The sequence below is a fragment of the Rhinolophus sinicus genome, linkage group LG02 (genome assembly GCF_036562045.2).
Source record: "Rhinolophus sinicus isolate RSC01 linkage group LG02, ASM3656204v1, whole genome shotgun sequence".
In the NCBI taxonomy this organism is placed as follows: Eukaryota; Metazoa; Chordata; class Mammalia; order Chiroptera; family Rhinolophidae; genus Rhinolophus; species Rhinolophus sinicus.
Genome location: NC_133752.1, coordinates 195,171,764 through 195,199,606, shown reverse-complemented (window position 1 = coordinate 195,199,606; position 27,843 = coordinate 195,171,764). Strand labels below are relative to the sequence as shown.

Below are 27,843 nucleotides of genomic sequence, written 5' to 3'. Positions count from 1 at the left end.
TCCTTTTCTAAAAAACTGTGGTAAAATATATAAACTTACCATTTTAACTCTTTTAAAGCAACAGCTAGCGGGAACGTGACTTGTCTGCACTGCGAGGGGCACAGGGGGAAAGCAGGAGCGTTGTAAGTGAGAACACCATGCTTCCACCTGCTCAGACACTGAAACCTAGCACAGGTCCTGGATTCCTCTCTTTCTCACACTGCATACCCAACCTGTCAGCAAATCCTGTTGCAATGTTTCAGAACATACCCGGGCTCTGGCTGCCTCTCATCACCTCCTCCTTCACTTAATGAAGGTGATGAAGCCTGCATCTTCCCGTCGATTGTTGCAATGGTGTCCTAAACAATTATGCTGCTGCCAGGGCCTTCCCGCAATCTAACTGCAGTGTAACCGCCGAAATGGCTGTTTACACATCACTCCTTTCCGCTCAAAATGTGGCCGCATCACACGCAGGTGGAGTAACAGTGCTTCTGGCAGTTTATCAGAGTCCAAGGGACCGGCCAGGCCCCTGCCCCCCTCAGATTCGCCCTCAGCTGCAGCGGCGATCTCCTTGCTGTTGCTCTACCGCACCAGGGAGACGACAGCCTCAGAGTCTTTGCTCTCTCCCTTCCCTCCGCTCAGAATGCCCTTCTCCCAGACACCTGAACGCCTTGCTCCTTCACCTCCTTCAAGTATTTGTTCAAATGTCACTTCAATGAGGCCTTCACCTTATTTAAAATTGCAATGCCACCCGTCACCACGCTCCCTCTCCTCCATTTTCTCTAGCACTTTGCTCTGATGCGTGTGCTTTGTATTTTGCTTCTTTGTGTGTTGATTGCCTCGTTCCCTCGTTAGAATAAAACCTCCAGGAAGGCTGGCTTTTATTTCACCTCTGTATCTCTAGGACTTAAGAAAGTGCCTGGAGCATTCACTGTTATTTGGGGAGTGGAGAGTTGAGTTCACACCCGTGAACTGCCCGCGTCCACGCTGACATTTATTCCCACATTCGTGCGCTGACTTGATTCCGAGCTGCTGAAAGTGGGGCCCTGGCGTGACCCGGGCCAGAAAGGAGAGCGTGTAACCGAGACTGGGGGGAGCAACGCGGCGCCGTCGTCATAGAAACGCGCCGTTCCCATCGCCCGACTACAACTCCCAGCGGCCCCCGCGGCTTCCGGTCGGCAAGATGGTGGCACGCAGGAGGAAGCGTGCGGCGCGGGACTCTCGGGAGGAGATTCCGAGCCCGCCGGGCTACTCAGGTGAGGGGTGCGGGACGCGGCGCCGGGCACGGTCAGCCTTCGCCCGGAGGCGGCTCGGGGGTCGGCGGTGGCCCCGCAGGTCGTGAGGCTCCGGGCCCTCAAGATCCAAGCGGCCCCCTGCTCTCGTCTGACTATACTCTTTCGGGACGAGCCCACTTTGGCTTCTCTTGAGTGAACGCTCTCCTGTCCACCCTCTGCCCCAGAGCGAACCCGTGTCCGTCTACACCCTTCCCTTCCCTCCCCCCGCCAAGTGAACACATCTACTTCCCATCACGTCTTTGCAGCTCCTAGTCCGGTCCCATCAGCTCTCACCTGGCAGTTGTGTACCTTTCCAATTGGTTCTGCTTCTGTTCTTGCTCCTACCTTCAGTTCTCCACTCAGGTGCCAGAATGTTCTTTCTAAAGTCAGATTTAAATCAGATTTTGCTTCACACTCCCACCTATGCCCCCCATGCCCACTGAACTCCCTCCAGTGGCTAAAGTTAGCACCTAAAACAAAATCGGGACTTCTTACCGTTGACCTGCACGGCCCCACACGCTCTGGCTGGTGCTGACCTAAAGCTCAGTCTTTCCTGTTTCTCTGAAGCACCAAGCTCTTGACACTTTCAGGGGTTTGGCACTTGCAGTGCCCTCTTCCCCAGAGTTCCAGCAACAGCTATGCCCTGACTGTCAACCAGCTTTGTGTCGTTCGCATCTAAGTTTTAATGTTCCTCGGAGGCCATTCTGACAGTTAAAGGCCTCTGCCACCCCTCACCCCACCTACTTCACCCTGTTTCTTTTGTATTTGATACAATCTTGTTATGTGTGTGCTCGGCCATTGTCTTTCTCCTGTGCAGGGACTGCAGCTGTGCCCCCTGTGCTCTGAAGGAGGTGCTGAGAAAAACAGGAAAGAGTCCCTAGTTTTATGAGGGTTAAAATTTATGGAAATGAGTGATTATCCAGATGATCAGACAGATACAGACTTAAGACCATGAGAAATGACAGGCACAGAGCAGGTGAATCTAACCTGGCATGTGTGGCACTCCTGAGGAAGTGAAGTTAAAACCTGAACGGGTGGAAGGAAGAGGGTTGATGTTTCACATAGAGGGAACAGCATGGGGAGGTCCTGGCTTAATGGAGGAACAGAGAGAAAGCCAGAGTGTTTGGGTGCCAGATGGTGGGCGGAATATGGTGTGAGAAGAGGCCACAGAAGTGGTCAGGGTCAGCAGGGCCTCCAGCCAGGATAAGGATTTTGGTGTTTACCCCAAGAGCAAGTAGGGTTTCAACTTCCCTCCTGTTTCACTTCCCACCTGTAATAACTGCCCGGTTATGTTCTGTCTCCCCCACCAGTTTGGGGGGCACCTCTCTGGCAGATTCTTTGTTCATTCACTCTCATAGACTGCACAGCACCCTGCACAGGCCTTACCTAGGGGACGGACTCAGTGAAGGATGGATGGGTAGGTGGACAGACAGATGGGACTAGAAAGGGGCAGCCTGAACTTGGCTTTCATGCCAGTCCCTTCCCACCCCATTTCTCTTCCAGCCATTCCTATCAAGTTCTCTGAAAAGCAGCAGGCATGTCATTATCTCTATGTGAGAGAGCACAGAGTTCGAGAAGGCATCACCTCTTCCTGGCCTCAGAAGCGGACCCTTTTTATCCTCAATGTGCCCCCGTACTGCACAGAGGTGAGCTGGTATCGAGAGGGGACCTATAGGCTCAAGTGGGCTTCAGGTAGAGCTGGGCTTCCCCTGGCCCCCACCAAGTCCTTGCTGGTGAGATGGAAGCAGCTAACTGAAGCCCCAAGGGAAGGTATCCAGAGGGCTGCCTCTCTCCCGTGACAGGAAATAGGCTTTTTAAAGATGTGTTTCTAAAAATACAGTTTTAAGGAGCCCAAAGCTTTTTATTATTTACCCATAATTGTTTAAATTGCATATTGCTTTTCCCTGATTATAAAAGTGATGCATGTCCATAGGAAAAAATAGGAAATGTATAAGGAAATATAATAAAATGACTTCTAAATCAACTATCCAGACATGCCAACTTTTTTCAAAACTCTTAAACTTAATATGTAAATTTACAGAAGAGAAACTAAGAAAATTGCTGGACTTTAGATGAATTTTTTTCAAAAAAGAAATACAAATTCCTGAGAGATTATAGTTACAGAGAGAAAGAACCATTAAGAGGAGAGAATGTCGTTTTTAACCTTTACTGAAGAATAGTGTATGTATGGAGGTGACCTCGGGCCGGAGGTGTAGTTTCTGGTATCTCACAAACTGAACATACCCGTGTAATCAGCTCCTAGATGGAGAAACAGCGTCACCCGCACCCTAGAAAGCCCCTCATGCGCCCCCGCGACCACAGCCAGCCATTATCCTGACACCAACAGCATAGATTTTACTCAGTTTTTAAATGGCTGACTCAGGTAGTTGGTGGTCTCATAAAAATCATAATAGCACCAAAAATATCCCCACCTATTCTTGTAATAATTACTGTTTCCCCCGAAAATAAGACCTAGCTGGACAATCAGCTTTATTGCGTCTCTTGGAGCAAAAATTAACATAAGACTCAGTCTTATTTTACTATAATATAAGATCGGGTATTATATAATGTAACATAAAACTGGGTCTTATATTAATTTTTGCTCCAAAAGATGCATTAGAGCTGATTGTCCAGCTAGGTCTTATTTTCGGGGACCATGTCCTGCCGCAAAGCAAAAAAACTGATACCTGCATTCCATCTCACATTCCATCTCCTCCCAAGTCCCCTGGCCAGTGGATGGGTGGCTTTTTGCCCACGATTTTTAATGGGAAATGAACCCAGCTGTTGCCTCCGGCTCTGGGAGGGCAGGATTGTGACCTCCGTGCAGAGGATGATGTGGCCCGCCAGGCCCTCCCTGCGTGCTCCCAGGTTGGGCGCAGACGGGCTCCCCGACCTTCAGGGGCAGCGGGAGGCTCTGGGAAGGCCCTGCGGCCACTCACACGGCTTCCTCGGCCATGGCAGGAGTGCCTGTCCCGCCTCCTCTCCCCCTGTGGCCCTGTCCGGTCAGTGGAGTTACAGGAGAAGCCGGACCTCGCCGAGAGCCCAAAGGAGCCAAAGTCGAAGTTTTTTCACCCCAAGCCTGTTCCAGTAAGCCTCCAAGTACTGGGGTCTGCTAGAACGGGGGCGTGGGGTGGGGCTAGGGCAGCGTCCCCAGTGTGTGAGGGGACGGTGGAGTCGGGTGGCAGTGGGACTTGCAGAGCATTTCCTGGGGCCCTGGCCAGTCCTGGCTGTGCGGGGGTTTAGGAGGAATCAGGTAATCAGCCTGCACTCCTTTCCCAGGATTTACCACATCCTTTAGCTTCCTTCTGGCTCTTTCCCTTGTCCTGGGTGAAAGCTTTCTGCCCGAGGGGCCTCCCTGAGCTCCCAGTCTGCTTCCCCCACTGAAGTCCATTCTTCCCCACTCAGTGGGCCCAGTCTCATTTCCCTGTGTTCCCTGAGGCCACAGTTCCTCCTGGTTTAGTGGCGTCTGACCTAGTGTGTGTTCCACATGTCCGTCCGCTCCTGCGCTTTTCACTGAGTCCCTCCTGTAAAGGGAAGAGGTGGGAACGCGTCACTTCTTGCAGAAGTTGGCCAGCTCAGATCGCCGCTGTCCCCACCCCTGGATTACAGACGATCTCCTGGTTATCTTCACGGTTTGGGCGACAAGTCAGGCTGAGGGCAGGCGGCAGCCCTTGTGCCTGGCGTGGGTGGCTGGGAGGATGGAAAGGCTCCAGCACTGGGACATCTCTCCCTCCTCCAGGGGTTCCAGGTAGCTTACGTGGTGTTCCAGAAGCCCAGTGGGGTGTTGGCTGCCTTAGCCCTGAAGGGCCCTTTGCTGGTGTCGACAGAGAGTCACCCCGTGAAGAGTGGCATTCACAGTCAGTACTGTGGGAGGGTCGGGGGCCCCCTTCCTGGCCCTGGTTTGGAGGGGGAGGTTTTATGGGGGCAGCATCTGCCATGTTCACTTGCCCTGAGAGCAGCGTGCGCGAGGCCTGAGCCTGGCACTCGGGTGGGCAGAGGTGAGGGCCCAGCTTCCCCCCTGGACCGTGGGCCACAGTCTCCGTGCCTGGGCCTGTATAAGATGCTCCCAGCTGGCCTGAGTGTCGGCCTGAGGAAGCCCCGTGTCCCTCCCTCCTTCTCGCTAGAGTGGATCAGTGACTACACAGACTCCGTGCTGGACCCCGAGGCCCTGAGGGTGGAGGTGGACACGTTCATGGAGGCGTATGACAAAAGGATCGCTGAGGTGGGGCTTCCACACAGGTGGCTGCTCATCCCGTGTGACCATGGGGAAGGTGGCGCTACGCGTGTCGTGGTGTGGCTCCCGGGGGGAGGGGCCGTGGTAACCTGGCCAGGTCACCGTGTAGAGACCAGGCTCCCTTTTTCCCTGCTGAGTCCTGGGCCATCTAACTAGGTGACGTCTAGTCTCTAGACGGTCTGTAGGGAATGAACGGTCTGAGGGTGGAGGAGGAGGCAGTGTTGGCATATCTGTGCCACCCCCCGGCCCCCAGCTGAGGCACCAACACCGTACTGGGGGCAGAGGGAGCAGCAGGTGCTGGCGGGTGCCCCGGGTGGTTCTGGGTACAGTGGGAGGGGAGAAGCACTCCTAGGCTGCAGGGCCGGTCCCAGGCGCCTGCCCGCACGGTTGTGTTCCTTGCAGGAGGAGGCGAAGGCCAAGGAGGAGGACGGGGTCCCCGATGAGGAGGGCTGGGTGAAGGTGACCCGCCGCGGCCGGCGGCCCGTGCTCCCCCGGACGGAGGCAGCCAGCCTGCGGGTGCTGGAGAGGGAGAAGCGGAAGCGTGCCCGCAAGGAGCTGCTCAACTTCTATGCCTGGCAGCACCGCGAGACCAAGATGGAGCGTAAGGGAGCTCCCCCAGCCCCTGTCCCCACCCCTGTGGCCAGAGCACAAAGCTCCAGAGGGCGGGCGCTGTACCTGGCAGTTGGGCAGCGGTGTCCTTAGGCACAGACTTCCCAATAGGCTCTGGGGTTAGGGTCCCCAGCCTGGCAGCACCCCATGTGGTGATTCCCCTGTTGGTCCCCAAAGGGCATTGTGGGGGCCACTGGATTACTTAGAAGCTGCAGTGGCACCTGGGATGTAGGACTCACCCCCAGACCCCTAAGCAGTTAGTGCTGGAAACTGTCAGCTTCCCACAGGAGCCAGATTGCAGAGGACGGGTGTCAGATGCTCGCTGTGGGTGCAGAGAGGGTCACTGCCGGGGGTGGGGGGGGGGGTGCGCACGCACATGGAGAGCGCCCTGGAGTGCACTGGTCACCTGTGGCCGGCTCTGGGTGGTGGCCATGCTGAGCTGCCTCCTGGCAGGACAGCTTCCCTGTGGGCCCAGCAGTGGGGACAAGCCCTGAACTACCACCCACACTACTCGCCTGCTAGCTGCTCCTCCCACACTGCCCACCCCCTGCGGCACCACTGCTCCTGTCCTCGTGGCCCCTAGACGCACTGGACAGCAGGCTTTCCTCCCTGCCTCCCGGCCTCACACACCCCTCGGACCCAGTCGTCCAGGGACCAGAGCTGCCATCTGAATCCTGGCCCTCGGGGGGCGGAGTCCTTTTACTTGTTCCTGATGTCCTCCCTAGTCTGATTGCTGCAGTGGGGAGGGGCTGGGCCCAGTGTCCCCAGGGGTCTCTCAGCACCCCCAGAGCCTTCTTCCTTTACCTGTGGATGTGTGGGTGCTGGGGTGGGGGGTAGTGAGGGAGCAAGTGCCGTTTTCCTGGTGCATTTCCCATCTGAGAACTCAGGCACGCTCTCTTCTCCGCTTGAGCCTCTGCCCGCCGTCTGGGCCTGCAGTCCAGTTCCGTTTCCTGGCAGCATCCAGACCACTCCCAAAGCACACCCGAGCGGGGAGGCAATGCTGAGCTCCCAGCTGGGGGTGGGAACTGGGCGGGCTTTCGGGGGCGCTGGCGCAGCTGCCATTGAGCAGGCGTCTGATCCTGGCCCTTCCCCCTGCCCCGTGCCCAGATCTAGCACAGCTGCGTAGGAAGTTCGAGGAGGACAAGCAGAGGATTGAGCTGATGCGAGCCCAGCGCAAGTTCCGTCCCTACTGAGCCAGCGTGGAGGGGCGGCACGTGGCCAGTGAGGACGTGAGGCCCAGGAGCGCTGCAGACTGTACCTGCCTAGGCCGAGGGGCCGCCACATGGCAAAGATCTGAGTCCACACGGCGGGTGAAGGACAGTGTCACCCCGGTACCTGTGCTTCAGCCGTCCTGGCGCTCAGTGCTGGCGAGGCCACCAGCCCAAGTAGTTCCTTCCCACCCCAGTGTGTGTTCCCAGCCTGTCTCTGGATCCTCTGAAAGCTGTGTCTGCTCTGTTCTCCCCTGTCCCTCAGTGGAAAAGCCCCCGCTGCAGTGAAAGCCTCAAAAGCAGTAAGACTACAAGAACAATTTATTTTTCATCCAGTCAGCAGCAGGGATAGGCTGCAAAAGCTGTGGGGCTGCATGCAGGCCCGGGCGGCCTGTCCCAGCCCCTTCCTGCAGCCACAGACAGCCTCCCCTGTGAAGTCACAAGTGTTGCAGCCTCACCCCCACACCTCCCCTCTGCTCGTCCCTGCCACTCAAGACCGTGAGGCCTGGCCTGGCTGGGGGCTTGGGAGCTGGGCGTCTGGGTGCTGAGTGGTGAGTGCGAGGTCTCAGTAGCCCAGGGCTACGGCTGGGCTGGGATCCTGTCCCTGCTCTGTAAGAAGGCGCTGATGATACCGGCCACGTGGTGGGGATGGCTCATGTGGACGAAGTGATTGCCTGGGACTTCCACATACTGGAACCTCTGAAGAAGGGAGGGGACACGTGGTGAGTGGTGGCCCAGAGAGGTGGTTCCGCCGGCCCTCTGGTCTGTGCCCCTTCCCCTCCCTGCACCCCAGTCTGTTCACAGTACCCCATGGGCAAGTCAGGCCCTGACTCTAAGTCAGTGAGAAAGGCCTGATTGTCCAAGCTGGGGTTCTGGGCCATTCTGAGTTGTGAATTTGTGGGGCCAGGGGTCAGACTGCTGCTGGTTCTGATAATTCTATGAGGTCCACTTAAGAAAAGAACGAGCAGCTTTCCAAGGTCACTTTTGCCTGGGATACCGGCCCACAAGACAGGAAGGCGCCACCTGCTGGCCAACCAGCCCCACGCAGGCTTCCCTTCCTTGGGGACGCCAAGGTGTCTGCAGAGGCCCCAGGGTCAGGTGTTTGTGCTGCGTGATCATAAAACGCCAGGTGCTCCCAGGGACAAAGTCACAGCACAAATCCCAGCCTTCCAACTTGGATGCCCACCCCTACCTACAGCCAGCACCCACTGAGGGGACTAGTCAACTGCTCCCATTTGGGACCCTAGAAAATTGTGGGATGGCCTCTGGTTGAGTTGGGCTTGGTCCGGGGATATGTGAGTAAAACTGGGAGACTCTGCCAGTGAACAGTGTACCTGCGCTCTCTCACATGGGCCCCAGCTGGACTGAGGACTGGTAGCTCCTGCGGGGCCAGCTGTTAGGCCTGGAGCTGAGCCAGACCGGGAATCCCAGTGCAAGACAAGAGACGGGTGCAGTGGAGCCAAGTGCCTGATGCCCCCCTCCTAGACCCCAGCTACCCTGAGCCCCCTGCACGTACCTCTTTTAAAACAGATTTCAACTTGTCAAGCATGAAACGCAGGGTCTCCTTGTTAGCGGCATTCTCTCTCACACCATGATATCCCTGGTTTGCTCTGGAAAACCAGGGTTCATCTCAGGTCTGCTTCCACGCAGTGCCCTCTGCCCGGGCCTGCGCTGCCCTCTGACTTGCCCACGGCTGAGTCCCTTTGAATTCAGATACACCCATTCGCACTCAGGGCCCACCATGGCCGGCACCAGCTGGGCTCAGCAGAGTCCCAGGACCCACCCGCGGCCACTCCATGGCAGAGTCAGGATCTGAACGGCTCTGGAATCTATGCTTTTTTTCTTTTTTTAACAGCTTTACTGAGATAATTTCACCCACTTTAATTGTATGATTCATGGTTTTTAGTATACTCCGTTGTGTAATTAGTCAGTTGTCAACGGTAGAACATTTTCATTACCTCAAAAAGAAAAATCCCAAAGCTGTTCTCTCTCACACACACACACACCTCCCAGTCTTACACAACCACTAATTGACTTTCTGTCTCTAGAGATAATTTCCCTGTTGGGACTTATATGCGGATGGAATCATACAGTATGTGGACTTCTGTGTCTGACTGCGTAAGAAGGTTCACGCATGTTACAGCACGCGACAGTGCGCGTTCCTTTTTATGGCTGAAGAGGAGTCCACTGGCCGGCTAGACCCCATTTCGCTTGTTCACGGACGTACGTTTGGGTCGCCTCACCTTTTGGGTGTTGTGAATAATGCTGCTGTGAGCCTTCGCGTACATGTTGGGTACACACCTAGGAGTGGCACTGCTGGGGCAGAGGGTCTCGTGGTAACTTACTGGCTTGAGAAGCTGCTGGACTGTGTCCCAAAGTGGCCGCACCACTTGGCAGTCCCACAGCAGCGTGAGTGTTCTGCCTCCTCCAGGCGCTTGCCGTCTGTTCTCTCACTTTGAGTCTAGCCGTCTGAGTGGGTGTGCAGTGTGTGTTGCATGTCTGGAGTCCATGCTTTCTAAACCGTGTGCTCAGTACCAGCGACACACATGTGTCCCTGGAAATCACAGTTCCTGCCTCAGGCATGCCACGGCCAGAATGGCTGCAGTGGAGTAGGGAGTGGTGTCTCTGCCACATTAAAGGGGGTTCACTGCTGTGGGACCCAGAGGCGGTGGCCTTATGGCTGGGTGGGGGAGGGGAGGAAGGCAGAGGGAGGAACCACATCGGCCTGGGGAGCGGAGGGGTGCGGGGTAACTGGAGGACGGATGGGCAAGGGCCAGACCACTGTTAGCCAGACTGCCCTGCGATGGGCCCTGCAGACACCTCGTCAAGAGGGGTGTAGTCCTTTCCCTGCCCCTGCTTCCCAAGCCCTCCCAGCGCTGTGCCTGCCTTCCACACACCAGCGGCTGGGGACTTCCCCAGAAAGGTGGCAGCGAGGTCTCCCGGAGAACCGGAGGTTCCTGGCGCTTCCGGCTCTGAGGCGCTAGGTGCAGACTTACTTGATGAATAGGGTGCGGGTTGGTAGCTTTGTGATGTAGTGCTCAAACTGCTCCCTGCTGATGAAATCGAAGGCATTCTCCAGCTGCAGAGACAGAACCATAGTGAATTCTCGGCCAGGCACCAGGCACTGCTGTGGCTGCAAAGCCTGTCTCTTGGGGACAGTGGGGGGCCTGGTGGGGCCACCTCACCATCTACCCCAGGACGGAGCCACATCACCTCCCCAACAGAGGCCTCTGACTGCCATGGGCCAGACTTTTCCCTAAATTTGTACTTCCTGGGCTCATGGCTGCCCAAACAGATGCCGTTTCCCAGGCTCCCTTACAGTCAGGTGTGGCCTTGCGACTAAATGCAGAGAAGGGACTCGGGCTACTTCTGGGCCTAGAGTTAGGACTGAGGTGTGGCCCCTGCACAGCCCCTTTCCCTATCCACAGGCTGCCCTGCAGTGCTGCCCAGCCAGCCCCGGGCCTGCACAGTTTCCATAGAAAGATTTGCTTAAGCCACTGTAGAATGCACGCACCATGATGCCCTCACGGTCCCTGCCGGCCTCCATCAGCCCTGAGCACCATCATAACCATTTAAGATGGGCTGTGCTGTGCTGTGCCACGGAACCATCAGCCCCGGGTGACTGTGAGTGCCTGAAATGGAGCTAGTCCACACAGATGCGCTGTCGGTGTAGACTGCACACTGGAATTTGAAGACTTAGTGGGAAAAGTGTCAGCTATCTTCATAGTGTTTTATACGGATTACGTGCTGAAATGATAACATCTTGGATACTGATTTTTCAATGTACTGGACATGATTTCACCTGTTTTTTTTTACTCCTCTAATACGGCTACTAGAGACGTAAAGTTACATGAAGTCACATTATTCGTCTACTGGACTGTGCTGGCGTCTGAGAACCCTCTGATGGCACCAGAATGGCCTGAGTCCGCAGCTCTCAGCTCGCGCCTGACAGGATAAATGTGTATTGAGTGGCTTCATTCAGGAAAGCTCCCGTAAGGATTGACTGTTAAGTCATGCCCAATACTCTTACACCATCGCAGTGGATATAAAACTCGACACAAACTCGCACGTGCGCACACCTCTCTGGTCACAGCCCTCAAAACCCATTGCCCTTGTTCCGCCTTGACCCCCCTCCCAGCCATCTCCTGCTCCTCAGGCCACAATGACCTTGGGTGCTTTTCCAGCAACAGGTTCGCACATCGTCTGCAACAGATGAGCAAAGCTTTACCGAGGACCCGGACGTGCCACATGTTACCACCCCTCCCAAGGCACAGCGCCTGATGAGGAAATGACAGGTGGGTCTTGCCTGTGTGAAGGGCTTCGGCGAAGATCAGAAAGTCTGTGTCACAGTCAGCAGCTAACAGGAGATGGCGCCAGGACTCAGCTCCGGCCTGGGCCCCCAGCCTGGCTGTTCTGCCCCACTCCCTACGGCAGAGGTTTTTGAGCCAAACTGACAAATGCTGGGGAGCAAGATCTCAAATGCTCCCACCTCACACCATTCATTTAAAAAAATTTTTTTAATTGGGGAATATTGGGGAACAGTGTGTTTCTCCAGGGCCCATCAGCTCCAACTCATTGTCCCTCAGTCCAGTTGTGGAGGGCGCAGCTCACTGGCCCATGCTCACACCATTCTTAAGAACAAATCCCAGGGCCGGCCTGGTGGCTCAGGTGTTAGAGCTCCATGCTCCTAACTCCGAAGGCTGCCGGTTCGATTCCCAGATGGGCCAGTGGGCTCTCAACCACAAGGTTGCCAGTTCAATTCCTCGAGTCCCGCAAGGGATGGTGGGCTCTGCCCCCTGCAACTAAGATTGAACATGGCACCTTGAACTGAGCTGCCTCCTGGATGGCTCGGTTGGAGCGCGTGCTCTCAACCACAAAGGTTGCCGATTCGACTCCCGCAAGGGATGGTGGGCTGTGCCCCCTGCAACTAGCAACGACAGCTGGACCTGGAGCAGAGCTGTGCCCTCCACAACTAAGATTGAAAGGACAACAACTTGACTTGGAAAAAAGGCCTGGAAGTACACACTGTTCCCAATAAAAGTCCTGTTCCCCTTCCCCAATAAAATCTAAAAACAAAAAAAAAAATAGTATTCTTAAAAAAAAAGAAAATGGTTAACATTTAAAAACTAAAAAAAAAAAGAAAAAGAACAAATCCCAGTCAGCTCAAAAACAAAACTCAAACTTTCCCATCCGCTTGGTGGATGTCCTGGACACCTCACGTCCAAGCCGGGTCTGGGCAGCAGATTTCAGCGACCTTGGAGGCCAGAGCTTCCTACCTCTAATGACTGTCTCGTGCAAAGCATTTCACCGTCAAACAATTGCAGTAAGAGCAGCATCTGTGAGCACCTGTAGTGACAGCACTGTGCTAAGGCCAGTCCCCGTGACCTCGGCTTGTCAGCGACCCCAGGGGCGGCACCTCCCAGCTGCTCATTAACTGTCAGCATGAGTGAATAATGAGTAAAATGAACAAACTTCCTTTTTGCCCACAAGACAACTGAGACTCCGGGTAAGTGCCTTGCCTAAGGTCACACAGCCTCCCTGTGGGGGACACAGCTGAGTTTCTACAAGTGTTCCTGTCACACCTCCAGCCCTAAGTCCTTTTGTTATCCAGCCCCTCTCCTTTTAGTCTTCACTAGAGGAATCCCCTACCCCACCCCACCTACATCTCAGCAGACTCAGCAGATGCACTGAGCTGACTCCCAGTCTTTGCCACTGTGACAGCAAGTACCTGGAATGTTCCCCTTCTCTACCCACCTGGATCCCACCGCCCTGGGCCCAGCACAAGTCCCACCTGCTCTAAGAAACTCCTGACCACACCCTTCTCGGCTGCCCTTCAGTTAATTCATTTACGCATTTGCAACCATTTATGTAAAAACCTAAAGAAGGCCAGAAAGGCCCTAAAACAAGTCCGTGTCTATGTACATAGACACGTGTGGGGACAGCCAGAAGTGCTGTTTCCAGGCTCTCGGCCTCACGTGGAAAGGTGCTGGCTCAGGTAGTAAGTGGCCATCAACTGTGATCGGATGGCCATCAGCTGTGGCTAGTTGGCCGTCAGCTGTAACCAGTGAGCCATTGGCCACTAATATAACTGCCGTGGCTACGCTAGCAGCAAATGGGGGCTAGCAAGAAGATGGTGGCTGAGCTAGCAAGAGCGGATTGCAGTTAGCACGGCGGATTGCAGGTAGCAAGTGAGGTTGGATGGCAGAGAAGTGGATGGAAGGTTGCCGATATTGTGGCTCCTGCTTCCTGTGTCTCCAACCCAGCCGCCAGCGAGACTATAGTGGTATGACTCCCCTATCTATGGCTCCGTGGTCCTTTTTGGCCTCACCATGTCCTGTGTTCTTGTGCGGGGAGCGGGAGCTGAGACCCTGCAGGACACCCTGCATAACAACACACATGACAACACACAGATGGGACTGCAAGTTGACCTGTGACATGACCTGACACAATCTATGCAGCCAACTTTCACGTTTTGCTCTGTGGACACCTGTGTGTCAGTCATGGTTTGTTTTTTAAATTGTTTCCTGGGTGTGAAGCCCCTCCCGCCAGCTGTGCTGTCTCAACCTAGTTTCCTGGTGGTAAAATGTGGGTGACAACAGCTCCTGTCTCTGGAGCTGCCCTGTGGATTAGCACACACACCAGAGGCACCGTCTCGGGGGCCCCAAGCCTGGACAGCCCTGCATTCTCCCAGGTGCAGAGCAAGCCCCACTCCTGCCCGGTTTGGGACACATCTTAACTTCAGGAATCTGCTGGCTGGTGGACCTCTCCCTCGCCCCCAGTCCTTGCCATAAGGAGAGCGAGGATTCAGAAGAGACCGGACACCACTTCACACCCACTAGGGTGGCTATCATCAAAAAAGACAGACAATGACAAGTGTTAACAGGGCTGTGGGGAGACTGGGACCCTCATGTGGCTGGTGGGAACGTAAAATGGTGCAGCCACTGGGGACGCATTTGGTGGTTTCTCAAAAGGTAAAACCCAGGATTATCATGGACAAGCAGTTCCACTCCTAGATGTAGATGCGAAAGACCTGGAAGAGGACTCGGACTGCTGCTTTCCCACCGCGTTCACGGCAGCATCGTTCACAAGTAGCTAAAAGGCGGGAACAACCCACGTGTCCAATGGATGAACGGCACATCCCTCCACCGGATATTATTGGGCCATAAAAGGAATGCTGACCCACACTACCACACGGATAAACCTTGAAAATATTATCTAAGGGAAGGAAGCCAGACACAGGCTACACGCTGCATGATTCCACTTACATGAGATCCCTAGCGTAGTCACACTGGAGACAGAAAGCAGAATGGTGGTGGGCAGGGGCGGGGGCGGGAGATGGGCAGTGAGTGTTTATGGGTATGGAGTTCATATTGGGGATGAGGGAAGGTTTGGGGGAGGGTGATGGGTGCACAACCTCGTGAATGTACTTAATGCCACTGAATTGTACACTTATGAATGGTTTAAAAAATAAGTATCATGCTACGTATATTTTACCACAGAAGAAAAAGAGAGGCTGACAGGCAGAGCGTGGATGGAGCAGGAAGACAGCTGTACTCACCAACGTGATCCTCCGATCTCTGTTGAGCGTCAGACCTGGGAGGAAAGCACAGAGACTGACCTCAGCACCGCCTGGTGGGGTGAGTTCCCTGGGGACCCTGGGGCCTCCAGCTGGGGCTCATTTCTTCAGCCTGGACTGGCAGGGACCATCCCTGACGTCCTCGGGGTTCAGAGCTTGTCCACAGCCCTGTGGCTGTGGACCAGTGCGGCCCACACAGGTGCCTGCGGCCCAGGAGGATGGTGGTGGGAACAGTTAACACGTGTCCTCTGAGAACCTTAAAATGATTGTGCAGATCTTTAAACACCAGGAAATAACCGGTAACTAAGAGTCGAGTGTTCACTTGTCAAAGAGAAACAGAGGTAAAAGGAAGGCTGGAGGGGTTGAGAGGCCTGGGTGGTCCCAGGTCCAGGTGGAGCCTTGGTTCTCTGCCACAATCCCCATGGTGGACAGCTTGGCCTCACTAGGGACGGCAGACACCCAGCAATGCCACGCCTGGGAAATGTCCCCTTGAGAAATGGCTGCAGGAGTGTCACGGAGGGCATAGAAGCACAGACCGTGCAGGTTGCCTGCTGTTAGCGGGATGGACAAGTGAGCTGTGGGGTGGTCCTTTGGGACCCTCTCCAGTGGGGAGATGGCAGACGTCAACTGGGTAAAACCCACAATCGTGCCGCCCAGAATCAGGCGGCTCCGTCCCTTCCACAAGTCTTTGCTCAAATACCACCTTTCCCGCCATGCCTCCCCGACCATCTCACTGCAGCCTCCCCATCTCCTTCTGGTCTATTTCTCTCCATAACACTCAGCACTTTCTCACACACTCTGTCATTTACTTCTCTGCTTCTTCTTTCTTCTGCTAGGACGGAGCTTCCCTGAGGACAAGGGGTTTGGTCTCGTATTCACAGCGGGGTCCCCAGAACCTGCCACACAGCAGGGGCTCAAAAGTGCTTGCTGAGTGAATAAGCAGGTATTTGCCTCTGGGTGGCAGGGGTGGGGAAGGTCAGGGTACAAAGGAACGGGTGCTGTTCTGTGGTTTTGGCTGGGTGATGGGCACAAGTGTTGTTACTATTATTAACATTAGTATTAGACATACATGATACACCGACAAGATTTGGGGGAGGGGGGAGTAAAGTACCCAATTCTGGAGTTCATAGGGAAAACTAAGCAAACAACAATAGCAGAAAAACTCTGAAAAAGAGGCCTGAAAGAAGAGTGTCCTACAGATAGCAAAACACGCGGTGAGACCTCACTAATTTAACTGCGTAGTCCTGCTAAGAAGGCTGCCAGGCGCATCGCAAGGCAGAGCTCCAGAGATGGGCAGTCAGGGTATGATGCGGCAGCCGCTTACGTCCATGAGGGCAAAGACAGAGACTTCTAAAAACTGGCGTTAGGCACCTGAGGAGCCGTGTGGAAAAAGATGAAGGCAGATCCAGACCTCACCCTGTACACTAGATAAAAACCCAATGTAGCAAATATTTAAATGCAGACACTCAATCTCAAACAGTATTAGAATCAAACATGAGCTTTAAACCAAGATTCAAAATGCAGACACCGTAAAAAAGACATACTCAATTACATTAAATTCTGCATTGCAAGAAAAAACAAGAGAAAAAATATTCTAAGCAAAGCCAAAAGATAAATGACAACCTGGGAAAAAAGTATTTGTAATTCAATCTCCCCAACATATGAAGAGTTCCTAAAAATTGAGGAAAGACCAGCAGCCCAACAGAAAGATGGGCAGGAGAACAGAAACATACAGTTGCCAGAAAAAAATACAAGAGATACTAATCCTTACCATGAAAACCAATTAAAACCACATTGAGATCTCACCTGTCAAATGGGAAAAATTCCAATCGTGTGACAGCCAGGGACATAGGTCTCTCATCCATCGCAGGCCGGGCAGCTAAGGGACAGCCCTGGAGGGCACCTGGCAATGCCTTTACCCTCACCAGGGGAGAAGTGCGACCTCAGTGTGGTTTTCAGTTGTGTGGTGCCCACCTTCTATGGGTTGTTAAACCTGCGAAACCAGGAGCTCCACTGCGCAGTGCAGCCCTGCTCCTAACAAGGCAGACTGGAAACCACCCGTGTCTCCCTGGAGGGAACTGGCTAAATTAGCTTCTAGGTCATGTGGGGGACATTCTGCGTCTGTGCAAAGGATGAGGCCCAGTCTCCCGGATCTATAGTGAGGCGCACGGAGGCCGCAGAACTGGCTACAGTGGGACCTGCTGCGTAAACGAGGGCAATGAGGGCATATATTTGCACGTTTGTACTTACCTAAGAAAACTCTGGAAGGATGGGAACCAATTTAAAAGGGGTGAGTTGAGGAACAAGATGGATGGGAATGGGGTGAGACCCAGCAAGACGGGCCCGTAATTATATAGTGGTTTTTAAACCCTGTGATCCAGGACCTGTTCAGAAAGTAATATCAGAGTAAGAAGTAAAAACAGAAGGGCAGCTCTGCTCAGCCCTTAGGACATGCCATCAACCCCTCAGGTGGAGGGACATGTTGGGCAAGGGTCCACCGGGGTAGAGGCATTGGGACTCCCCCTGCAAGACTGATGTTTGAATGCGAAGTGGCTTTCCGAGAAAGAAAGAAACAATTATGGAAACGTGAAGGCGAGCTATTTCCCATAATGATTAGGTCCCCCCTCTAGAGATGATGGAACTTTTAGATGATACATCTAGATGATTAATTGTTGACAGAGGTTCTTGGTCAGGCATTTGTGACTCAAAATACCATGTAACTGGAAGGACCATGTAACTGGAAGATTTTCTGGTCACTGTACTTCTAGATATGTCCGCCTAATGAACCAAGGCTGAGGCCCCTGGGCCACCCTCAGCTCTGGCCATGACCTCCCTGCACAAAGGACAGGCCCCTGCTGTCTGTGCAGGACCCTGGTGACGCCTGGTCTCGCTGCCCTCCTCCTTCCTCTGGGCCTGGGCTCCAGTTACTCAGAGGATGTGAAAAAGCTTACAGTGGGGGTTCTCTTGGGGGTGGGGTGAACCCCAAAGTATCTGGGGACCCCCACTGTGCTGTTTGCTCGGTCCTGAGGCCTTGGCTCCTCCTCCCTGCGACCCCTCTTCCTGCTCTGACACATCCTGAACTGCCCGGGCACCCCCACAGCCCAGCTGCTTCTCTGTCTGCCTCCCCTGTGACAGTGGCCTTTGTATTGCAAGAACTGTTTCTCAGACCAGCGTGCCAGCCCAGACGTCCCTTAAATAAGGAGTCCAGCCCTCAGATCGAAGAGCAAGTGGCCCCGGTGTTTGTGGAGTGAGAGACATTAGTGCTCAGTCCTTTTCTCAATCAGATTCAGATCCCAGGGACACCACGTGCCAGCAGCCGTGCAACTGGCCTTTCCCACTAACTTGTCTTGTCAGCCACGCAGAGGCCGAGGTCCGCACCTCTGTTTCCCCAGAAGGAAAAGGAGGAGGGAGGCTGGGCCTGGGCCGGAGGGACAGACCCTGCACCAGCACAGCTGGACTCCTCAGGCCTGCCGGTGGCTCAGGAGACACGCCACCTCCAAGAGTTTCAAGAGCCCCGAAAAGTTACATGAACGGAACATTTTATAAGAATAGAGTTTTGAATGCAGGAGATATTATCAGAACCCTAGACCCCCTCTCCCGCCACAGCCAATAATTAGAGGCTGTAATAGTGAGATAGGATAAGAAATACATCTTAGTATTTGTCCCTGGCTCCTGGCAGAGCTCCTAAACCTGTATTTCCTAAGGAGCATCTTTTACTCTAATTGGTCTTTGAACCCAGTACCTGACACAGAGCTCCTTGGAATCTCCTGGGTGACAGGAGAGTCTTTTGTTCTCATGAGGGGACTCAAGGTGGTCTCCTGGAGAGCTTCGGGATGGGGGCTGGTCAGCAGAAAGAGCAAGCCAGCCCTGGGGGAGTAGAGCAGGGCTGGAGGCTGTTTCCTCCCCACCTCCCACCGTCCAGTTATAACCCTCCAAGAGCTTCCCTTTGCTTTTGGAATAAACACCACAATCAACCATCAACCAATGGTAGCTAACTGAGCCCTGCCCCGTCCAGCCTCTACCCTCCACCCCCCATGGCAGCCACTCGCCTCCCCTCTCGAAGTTCCTGACCTTCTGTCAGGTCCTCAAACTGGATGGCTTCCTCCTGCCACGGGCAGGATTTCCCACTAACTTGTCTTGCCAGCTCCCTCCACAACCACGCAGAGGCCAATGTCAGCACCTGTGTTTCCTGGGTCTGGACCGCTCCCCATGCCATCTTGTCTTCCTCACCTCGCTGGGCACACCTTCACTATCCTTGGGCCCCTGGGCAGGGCTCCCACAGATTGGGCGCCCCTCCCCCAGGTTAGGTAACCATGAACGTGATGTGACTTGGTTAGCATCTGTCCCCAGCCCCCCCAGGCTTACTCTAGGAGTGCTCGGCAGGCCGGTTCTGCTCTCTCAGTCATCCCCAGGCAGGAGCACACAGGCTGCCCGGGGCAGGGGTCCAGGACTGGTGGTTCAACGTAGGACTCTTTGGATGATATCAGCCCTGGATGGAAACCTCAGAGAACCTTTCAACCCGTTCCCTCCCCCTTCGTCTGCTGGGAACTACCATGGTCACAGACTCAGATGCCAGCAGAAGCCGGGCAGAGTGAGTGCAGTGCCCACTCACACGCCATGGCAGCGGAGTCTGCCAGCCATTGTTGCCTGTGGAGAACACACAATGTGTTGCCAGGTCTTCCCATTTTTCAAAAGAAGCTGAAAATCTCCATTTTTACATAACATCTTTCTATTTTAAATATGAACAACCTATTCAAAATTCCCCTCATGCCAAAATTTTGTGTTTAAACTGTACAACCCAAACAAATCCTGCTTGCAACCCCAGGCCCATCCAGCCTGTGGTGAGGATTGAGCGTCCCCCAAGGTGGGCAGGCTGCAGGGCCCGGATGCTGACACTGGCGTGTCCTTTGTCATTAGGGAACCCCAACCAGAGCTGGACTCATCCCTCTTTCAAGCCAACACCACCAGCTTGTTTCCAGAAGGTCTAGGCCAGTATTAAGACAGGACTCAGATAAGAATGCAGATAAGATAAGGACTTGGCCTCTCCCTACACTGGCTCACTGCCTCCTGGTTTCACCCACCCGCAGGGTCAAGTTCAAGCCTCCCAAGCCTTTCCCGGTGGCTCCCTTTGCCTGGATCACATTCCTGCTAGATTTCTGTGTGACCAGCTCCCTCACCTGCACCTCTTTGGCGTGTCCTATCTGGAGAGCCTACTGCAAGCTGTGCCCCACGCGGAGCCCGTCAGCCTGCTGTCACCTAACACACTCCGTACAGACTGGGGAGAATGCCAACAAACACGTGAGGCCGCCAGAAGACAGGCGTAAACAGTCTGTCACAGCCCTGCCAACACTTTGACCTTGGATTTCTGGCCTCCAGGACAGGGAAGGAGTAAAATGTCTGCTGTTTAAGCTGTCCAGTCCAGCGCACTTCTGCGGGCTGGCAGCCCTAGGAGGTGAATGCGGATTTTGGAGACGTCAGGTTGAACGATGGAAGTTCCCAGTCCTCTGCCCTGCTCCAGAACAGAATGGGGGCTGTCGGGGGCTCTCTGGGGCCTGAGGAAAAGGACTCGGGGAGCCTGGAACATCAGCTCCCCCAGTGTCAACCCACCCCAGTCTTTTAAGTTAACCCCGGGCCCTAAAGGGCCACAAAGGCTGCAACACAACGATCCAGTCACCTGCTCACTCCCCCTGCACCCCTTTCCCAGCCCGCCCTCCTCTCCCACTCTCCTTGACAGTTGAGTTGGTTCAGTGTCACCATTTCATGTGAGCCCAGCCTGGCCTAATCGGCTTCCGCAGCCTGGCCAGAGCACGTCTGATTCCAGATTAGCCCACTTCTGAGCCACCCATCTGTGTGGGCACGTCGGGAAGACTGGACCCATGGCCCTGTGCCCTGGACCTCCCTTTTCCAAGATGCATTTGGAGGAGGAGCGGACAGAGTCTCAGAAATAATAACGACGACAGGCCCCCACGACAGTTTGCGAACTGGCAGCTGAGGCCAACACAGCCTTAGGTACCGTGTAGTCCAGTTGACCTCACAGAGTATTGTTAATTACTAGAAAATAACCCAGCACAGAGGAGCAGCTGAGGACTTGGGCCATCCTAGACTGATTCCACATGATAAGCCGTGGCTGGGCCAGTTCCACAATCCCCTCCACTGCCCACTGCCTCGCTCGCTGCCGCTGGATTATTCCATAACTTGCCCAGCTCCCATAGGCTCTTAGGTTTTTGACCCCTGCCTCCTTGGTTGAAGTCACATTCACCACCTTGCTTGATCCAATCAGCCTAGGAGGACAAAAACCACAAGACCTGTCATCCGAGGAAACCAGAGGCGTCTAACTGGAGGAGGGACTCGCCAAGATGGCTGAGCCGGCAAAGTCAAGAATCGAACCCTGGTCTTTGCGCTCAATTTAGTGCATGTTCCATCTTACCACACTGTCTGCCTGGGCTTTTCCTTCACCTGAGAGTCCCTTCCAGGAGCAGGCCTGCCCACGGGTGTCTTCCAGAGCACTTGCTACATTCCTTTTATTCCAGTTATAATGAAACATCTACTGATTTGTCTGTTTACTGACTTAGCGTCCATTTCTCCTCCTAGAATGTGCTTCCTGCCCGGCCTCCTCCTTGCTCAAGTCCTGGGAGAGTCATTTCCAGCGAGGTCACTTGTGAATGGCACCCTCTGGAGTTGTGCTGGAAGAGACACTGACCCCCCCAGGAGAGGGCGGTGTCAGTTCCTGCTCCCTGCAGCCCAGCTCAGGCCTGGCACTGAGCACGCTCTTGGTGGAGGAACATATCAGAGAACAAAGTGCAGAAGATACGGGTCGACACTGCTTGAAGCCAGATGACCACCAACTCCACTTCTCCGTTTTGTAAAACCTTTTCGAAGTCGCTTGGCCGCACAGGGCATCCTCACAGCCTAGCTTTGGACACCGGTGCCCACCACACAGGACCAGTACAGCAGGGCTGACATTCCCCAACACTTGGTCCCAAGAAGCCTGACCAAGGTCCCACAGGACGTGGCTTCCTGGGACGTGCAGTACTGTCTGCCCTGGCACAAGTCACTTGGCCTTTCCAAGCCTCAGTCCGTCCTGCTCTAAAGGGGATGTGATAGGGTGGTCGGGAGATTAAATGAGATACTGTTTGCAAGCACATAGATTATGCCTGATCCAAAGCGAGCTTAGTCACTGTCATTGCTCACCAAGAACAGTGCCAATAAGCACAGCCTGGGACGGTGATTGCCTTACCTGTGGCCACCTGTGTGGTTCCTCTCTGCAGCAGGAGCTCCCCACACTCCTTGTTTATTTGGCTGTTATTCTGCAGGAACCTGGGGGAGACGGAAGGACACTGAGAGCCTTGTGTGAGGAGAGGCCAGATGGAGAGGAGAGGAGGGCAGGGGCGTGTGTGGAGGGGACGTTCACATCAGCAGGGAGTGTGTGTGTGTGTGTTCACTCCTTTAGGCAACACATCATTACAGAGCCCTGACAACCAGGCACACTGGCGCATGCTGGAGGCACAAGTGTGACCAAGCAGCCTTAGCCACCACCTACAGACCTGAGATGACCTACAGGGCAGGGAGGTGGAGTCAGGGCAGGCTTCCAGAAGTGCCAGCAGCTGAGGCCCAAAGGAGGAGCAGGGACCTCAGCAAGGGGCGCAGAGCGAGGTCCAGGTGGGAGCCAGAGCGGGGAGGAAAGCTGTGGAAGGAGAGAGTGTGCATGAAGGGAGCGGAAGGGGGACCAGCAAGTGGGTGGACAGGGCTCCAGGGCACAGATATAGAGTGGGGAGGACAAATGGCTGATAAAGCCAAAGCTGGGCATCTGAGGAGTGCCAGGAAGCCTGACGCCCAGGGTGGGCAGAGAGCAACAGGCTTAGTTGGATTTGCGAGTAGGAGAAAGAAGCTTCTTCCGGGCCCCAAAGATTTCCTTCCTTGGTGTCCTGCAGTTCCCCCCAGGCCGCCCCTCACCCCCTTCTCACCTGAGGGCACCCACCTGTGTAGCATCTCCTCCCGGCTGATAACGCTTGAGGGCTTTTTGGCTGATTTCTCCATCTGCAGTGTGTGCTCTATCAGGTTCCGCTTGTAGATGACAAAGTTCTCTATTTCCTAAATATTCGTGGTTCTGCTGGGTGGGCGGGGCTCTCACCTGCAGATAAAAGGACCCAGCCCCTCCCCCAGCTCCACCCTCTGCCCTCAGCAGCCCCTCAGCTGTGCACCCTCTTAGCTGGTGATTCATTCTGACCCAGTGAGGGGTGGCACCGGACAAGCCCCTGCTAGTTAGCACTGTGGTCCGGAGCAAGTTGGCTGCCTAGTCACAGGCATCCCAGCCCTGCCTGCGGCGGGGGACAGCTGGAGGGGTCAGACTGGATGAAGGAGGGGGAAGGAAATCTCTGTCAACTGCCAAGTGCTTGCAAAGGTGAGATATTAGGGTCCATAAGTCAGGAACTATCCAGGGTTGGCCGTTTCATCTGGTTTAACTAATGTTATCACTCTGAACAGTGGCGCAGAGGCTGGCGGGGAGTGCAGTGCAGAGGCTTCCAGCCTCCCCTCAGGGTACCCCTTTCCAGCCCAGCTCACTCTGGGAACAGCCTGGCCCTGTCCACAGTGCACTGCGTGGAGTAGCCGTGGGATGTTTGTCAACTCAGTGGGTGAAACACGTAAAGAAGTGAGACCCAGACTCATTGGATCCTCACAATAACTCATGACTTATTCACCCATCCATTCAACGAACATTTACTGAGCACTTACTATGTGCCAGGATTGGGCACGTGGTGATAAAAAGACAGCGATGGTTCTTGCCCTTATGGAGCTTGTGGTCATTTGACAGACAAGAAAACTGAAACTGATGAAGGAGTTGTCACAACCGAAAAGGTTGAGCCCTCGGGAATAGAATGACAGAAGCTGGCAGGGCACCTGCACCTCCCAGGTCATCTAGTCCAATCTCATTTTATGTGAGAAAACTGAGGCCCAGAGAGGTGAAGTGACTTGCCCAGGGTCACACAGCAGGTAAAGGGCAGAGCCAGCACTCAGATGCAGGGACAGCCCTGGTTGTTGTCATTGGTGGTGGTGCCAAGGGATGGGGGGGGGCAGCACTTTTGCTATCAGCCCACACTCAGGGCTGTTGTGTGCAGTTGTGCAATGTTCACACATCACAAAGCCATTTGAGCCTGAGTGTGGATGGGCTGGCCAGGCTGTATGCCCCCAGAGTTTCCTCAGCCCACTCCTCCTACCCTCTCCCACCCCGTCACTTCATGATCGACCTGGCATTCTGCAGATCCCAGGCCACACACAGGGCTTCCAAGTATTACAAAGGCCCCAGCACCCTTTCCCTGCCCACTCCTAAGGGTACAAGCAGTATAATATCACCCTGTTTTCTCTGTTGGGGGGCCCCCTGATTCCCCTTGTCTGCCCTCTTGCCACCTCCTCCCACCTCCCTGGTATCCACTGAAAGAGACAGGGCTGAGGGCATGCACATAAGCCGCCATTCTTACATTACAGTCCAGGGAGAAAGGGACTGCATCCAGCAAGATGAGTTTATCTACCATCTCAGGGAAGATACAGGAAAACTAGGATGTGACACAAAAAGGGAAGAATGAATAGGAGAGGAACTTGAAGGAAAAGGGACTCAAACTCTTCTCTGGGGACACTGGTGTTTCCTGAAACATCTCTCAGGCTGGGGGGAGGGTGCTGACCAAGAGGCTAGAACAAAACTCTTCTATCCCTTCCAGGGACCTTCCTTCTGTGCCCCGCCCCCCACCTCCCCCCCTCCCTCCCCCCCCCACGCAATCCACACCCAGCACAGAGCTCCAAGCCCTGGCAATGGCTGGACTCCAGGGTTCTCTGTGACGGGCCGGGGGCTGTCAAAGCTCTGAACTCCACCAGAGTCTGCATTTCCACTTACCGCTCCATGATAGGAATTATTACTGCAATCTACACAGCAAACCAGCGCTAGCTAATAAAATGTTGGCTTGAAACGGATCTGAGGAGGCACTTCCTTTCCCAGGTAACTTCCCCCTCTTCCTCCTGTTCTCCCACCCCACAAGGCGCACCCTCGGGGGCCAGCGGTGGTCACTGTGAAGCCATCTACTCACCATTCCACCTACACTGCCACCTGGGGGACAGAAGAGTAGTCTGGCTGATGCGCCCCAGCAATCAAAATCCTCCCAGAACCTCCTCCCAGGGGCTGACCCACCCTCAGGCCAGGGGCCTGGTTCCTCTCTCCCGTCAGTAGACAGGCTCTGTATATGCTGTCAAACTGGGGCTCCCTGGGGCCAGGTGGCCCCTTCATCAGACTTGACCACTCAGAAGGTCACATTGGGAGATAGCTACCTACGGGGGCCACATGTTCCTCAGAGGAGAGGCCTGAGGGCAAATGGGGACCCAAAGTCAGTGTCTAAAGAACCTCCTCATCTCTCCTTGCAGTTCCCAGAAGTGCAGGGGAGAGGTACCTGTGCCCCAACTCCTCTCCCTCTTTCGCAGCCCCACCATGGGAGCCCAGGTCAGGTGAACTGGCCAAAGTGAACTCACCAAAACTGTGGCACATGAGGGACAAACGATTCCATTTCAAGGCTGAAAGCACACAGAGCAGGTCTGCATGGGCCCCGCCTCCCCCACCCTCTGTCCTGCAGTCCCTGTGCTCGGGAAATCCCTCCCCAGCACCTGGGTGCCCCACTCAGGAGACCAGCTTAGCGGGGCCCTAGCTCCACTTTAGGAGTGGAGCCCCCAGGAGAAAGTGAAGTCTTCTTGGCAGCCTTCTCCAACTTTCCCAAAGTTACCCATGAATTCTTGGCAGGTCACCCCCAGGCCAGTGTTGTTTCCTGGCTACCACACCCCACTTCATTGATAAGAGGGGGTGTCCCAGAGCACCCCTCCAACACACACACACACACTCCACCTCTTACTCACCTGCTACAACTCTTCGGATCTCACTCACAAAGTTTAGATGGTAATACGGGAGACCTGGGCTGTAGTGGGACGAGAGCCCATGACCCCCGAAATCCATGGCAACGTAATAAAAGCCTGAGACAGAGATAAAGGAGGTAGAAGAAGGTGTCTAGGTCAGCTGTCTTCCCCTCTGTCATTCTCCTGCTGTCCTGCCACCTGGCCTCTCCGCTTCCTTTCAGCCCCCAACACACCTTTTGGGAGAAGAGGGATGAGTCTGTCGAAGGAGTTGGCATTGCCCAGCCAGCCGTGCAGGCAGAGAACAGGGGAGCCATGCTGGGAGCCCCAGGCTTTGGCAGCGATGTGGCCCCAGGGTACAGCCAGCCTCAGCTCTGAGAACAGACCTGACAACAGACAGAGCCACCCACTCAGTCATGAAGCCCCCCTTCCTGAGCCCCTCCTAAGCCCTAATATGTCCAGGGCACCAATGCTACGCAGGGGTTCAGGTCTCCTGGGCCACCTCCAGGGGGTTATGGGGAAAGAGCCAGAGGTGGGTGTGGGGATCCCCAGAGGAGGGAAAAATAAACTGGGTCCACTGGGTGAGGAAAACCTTGGGAGGGTTTCACAGCAGAACTTTCTAGAATAGGCTAGGGATTTTGGCTAGGTCTGGGCTCTGCCACTTGCTGGTTGCGTGACTCTGGGCAAATTACTGAAAAACAAAGACAAAAACAAAATCCCAGCCTCTGTTTCCTTTTCTGTAAAACTGGAGTAAACAGTAATAACAACAGCCAACATTTTCAGTCTTCACTGAGGGCCAGATGGGGTGGTCCCTCTCCCCACATCCTCACAGTTAAGCTGGATCACTATTACTCTCCCTTCGCAGACCAGGAAACTGAGGCATAGGGAGGTGCAGTCCATGGCCAACGTCCCAGGAAGGACGAGGCGGATTGAGGATTTAACGTGACCCGACCCCTTGTCCTGACCACGCTGTCTCAGGTCCACTCTGGTCCGGGCTGCATTCTCCACGGTCCAGAGCTTCCCTTTTTACCCTGCTGGCCCTCCCCATGGGCTGGAGACCTGCGCGCCCCTAAGCCCCCATGGGCTTGCTTCTCTAACCGGGGCCTCCCAGAACCCTGCGAGGCCACCTGCGGCCATGTACTGGGGCCACCATTACCCTCCCACCCCGTGCCCCAGCCCCGCGGGTGGGGCTCAGCCCGCTTCCCAGGCTGCTGAAGAAAGAGACGTGACTCCCAGAAGGGAGGCCTGGTCCCAAGTAGGTGGATGGACGGATGGAAGCGCACGTAGCCTCCCCCACTTCTGTCTAACGGCCCCTGGGTACAACGTCTTCACCCATCGCACGCGTCCTTTGGTGGTACAGCCGCAGTCACTCTACGCTGGAAAGTCGAGCCCAGGGACAGGGAGATCATTATCTGGCCCCGCCCCGCCCCACGGAGGCCCCGCCCCGTATCCACGGAGGCCCCGCCCCTGCCCCACAGAGGCCCAGCTCATCTCGCCAGCCCTAGGCCTGCCCTGCATCTCTGCCCAGGCTCCCTCCCAGCCCGCCAACGTGACCTGGCCCTAGCTTCTCGCCTGCAGGAGTTGGGCGCTCTCCGAGGCACCGCCTGCGTTAGGGAAACCACCCAAAAGGTTGGCTCAGCGGAGTCGTGAGCAGAGCCGCTGGGGATTCTGGGGTCAGTGGCCAAAGGACATCCATATTGGGGGTTACACCTGAGCGGTTTCGCAGGGAGTGGAGAAGGCTCAGTTTGACTTGTGGGTGGTGTATTGGCATAGAATTAACCCCTGGTCGTCGCAGAATGTAAAAGAATTTACAGGACTCTACAAGAGTAAGAAAAGATGTATTAAAAGTCAGAGAGAGAGAGAGAGAGAGAGAGAGAGATTTCTGTTTGTAGCTACTAGCAGAAGTTTTGCCAGGGCAGTCTGAGAGAAACAGCTGCACCCGTTTCTGTTTAGCTAGAGTTTTATATTTCTCTAAAAATGATGTAGGGTGCTTGCCAGCTTGCAGGGGGCTGCCGTTACAATTGTCTTCTCCTGGGAATGTCCTATTCCCATCTATGATGGGTGTCAGCTTGCAGGGGG

General features: G+C 54.8%; 2 protein-coding genes across 2 annotated transcripts; one reads left to right on the top strand and one right to left on the bottom strand.

Annotated features, from left to right (window-relative positions):
- The first annotated feature begins 1,109 nt into the window (after nucleotides 1-1,109).
- Nucleotides 1,110-8,630, top strand: RRP7A (ribosomal RNA processing 7 homolog A). The gene is made up of 7 exons (XM_019715439.2): nucleotides 1,110-1,235; nucleotides 2,757-2,899; nucleotides 4,215-4,340; nucleotides 4,993-5,110; nucleotides 5,378-5,475; nucleotides 5,890-6,088; nucleotides 7,204-8,630. Exons 1-7 carry the CDS (start codon nucleotides 1,163-1,165, stop codon nucleotides 7,287-7,289), a joined length of 843 nt encoding a protein of 280 aa, XP_019570998.1. The 5' UTR covers nucleotides 1,110-1,162; the 3' UTR covers nucleotides 7,290-8,630.
- Nucleotides 7,867-27,158, bottom strand: SERHL2 (serine hydrolase like 2). Its single transcript, XM_019715434.2, has 12 exons — nucleotides 27,097-27,158; nucleotides 26,001-26,150; nucleotides 25,771-25,884; nucleotides 25,393-25,434; nucleotides 24,957-24,976; nucleotides 24,357-24,431; nucleotides 22,859-22,971; nucleotides 22,118-22,197; nucleotides 14,863-14,897; nucleotides 10,301-10,383; nucleotides 8,821-8,914; nucleotides 7,867-8,003 (listed from the first exon to the last, which is right to left on the bottom strand). The coding sequence occupies exons 1-12, from the start codon at nucleotides 27,098-27,100 to the stop codon at nucleotides 7,884-7,886; spliced, it is 930 nt and encodes a 309-aa protein (XP_019570993.2). The 5' UTR covers nucleotides 27,101-27,158; the 3' UTR covers nucleotides 7,867-7,883.
- Between the last annotated feature and the right edge of the window lie 685 nt (nucleotides 27,159-27,843).

Bases quoted from the DNA above. Each gene is read 5' to 3' on its own strand.
- SERHL2 (XM_019715434.2), bottom strand. The intron at 22,972-24,356 runs GTAAGAATGGCG...ACGAATATTTAG, and splicing joins CTTTCTCCCTGGACTGTAAT to GAAATAGAGAACTTTGTCAT. The intron at 8,915-10,300 runs GTAAGTCTGCAC...CTGGTTTTCCAG, and splicing joins ACCCGCACCCTATTCATCAA to AGCAAACCAGGGATATCATG.
- RRP7A (XM_019715439.2), top strand. From the start codon at position 1,163: ATGGTGGCACGCAGGAGGAAGCGTGCGGCGCGGGACTCTCGGGAGGAG. The intron at 4,341-4,992 runs GTAAGCCTCCAA...TCCCTCCTCCAG, and splicing joins TTCACCCCAAGCCTGTTCCA to GGGTTCCAGGTAGCTTACGT. The intron at 5,476-5,889 runs GTGGGGCTTCCA...TGTTCCTTGCAG, and splicing joins ATGACAAAAGGATCGCTGAG to GAGGAGGCGAAGGCCAAGGA.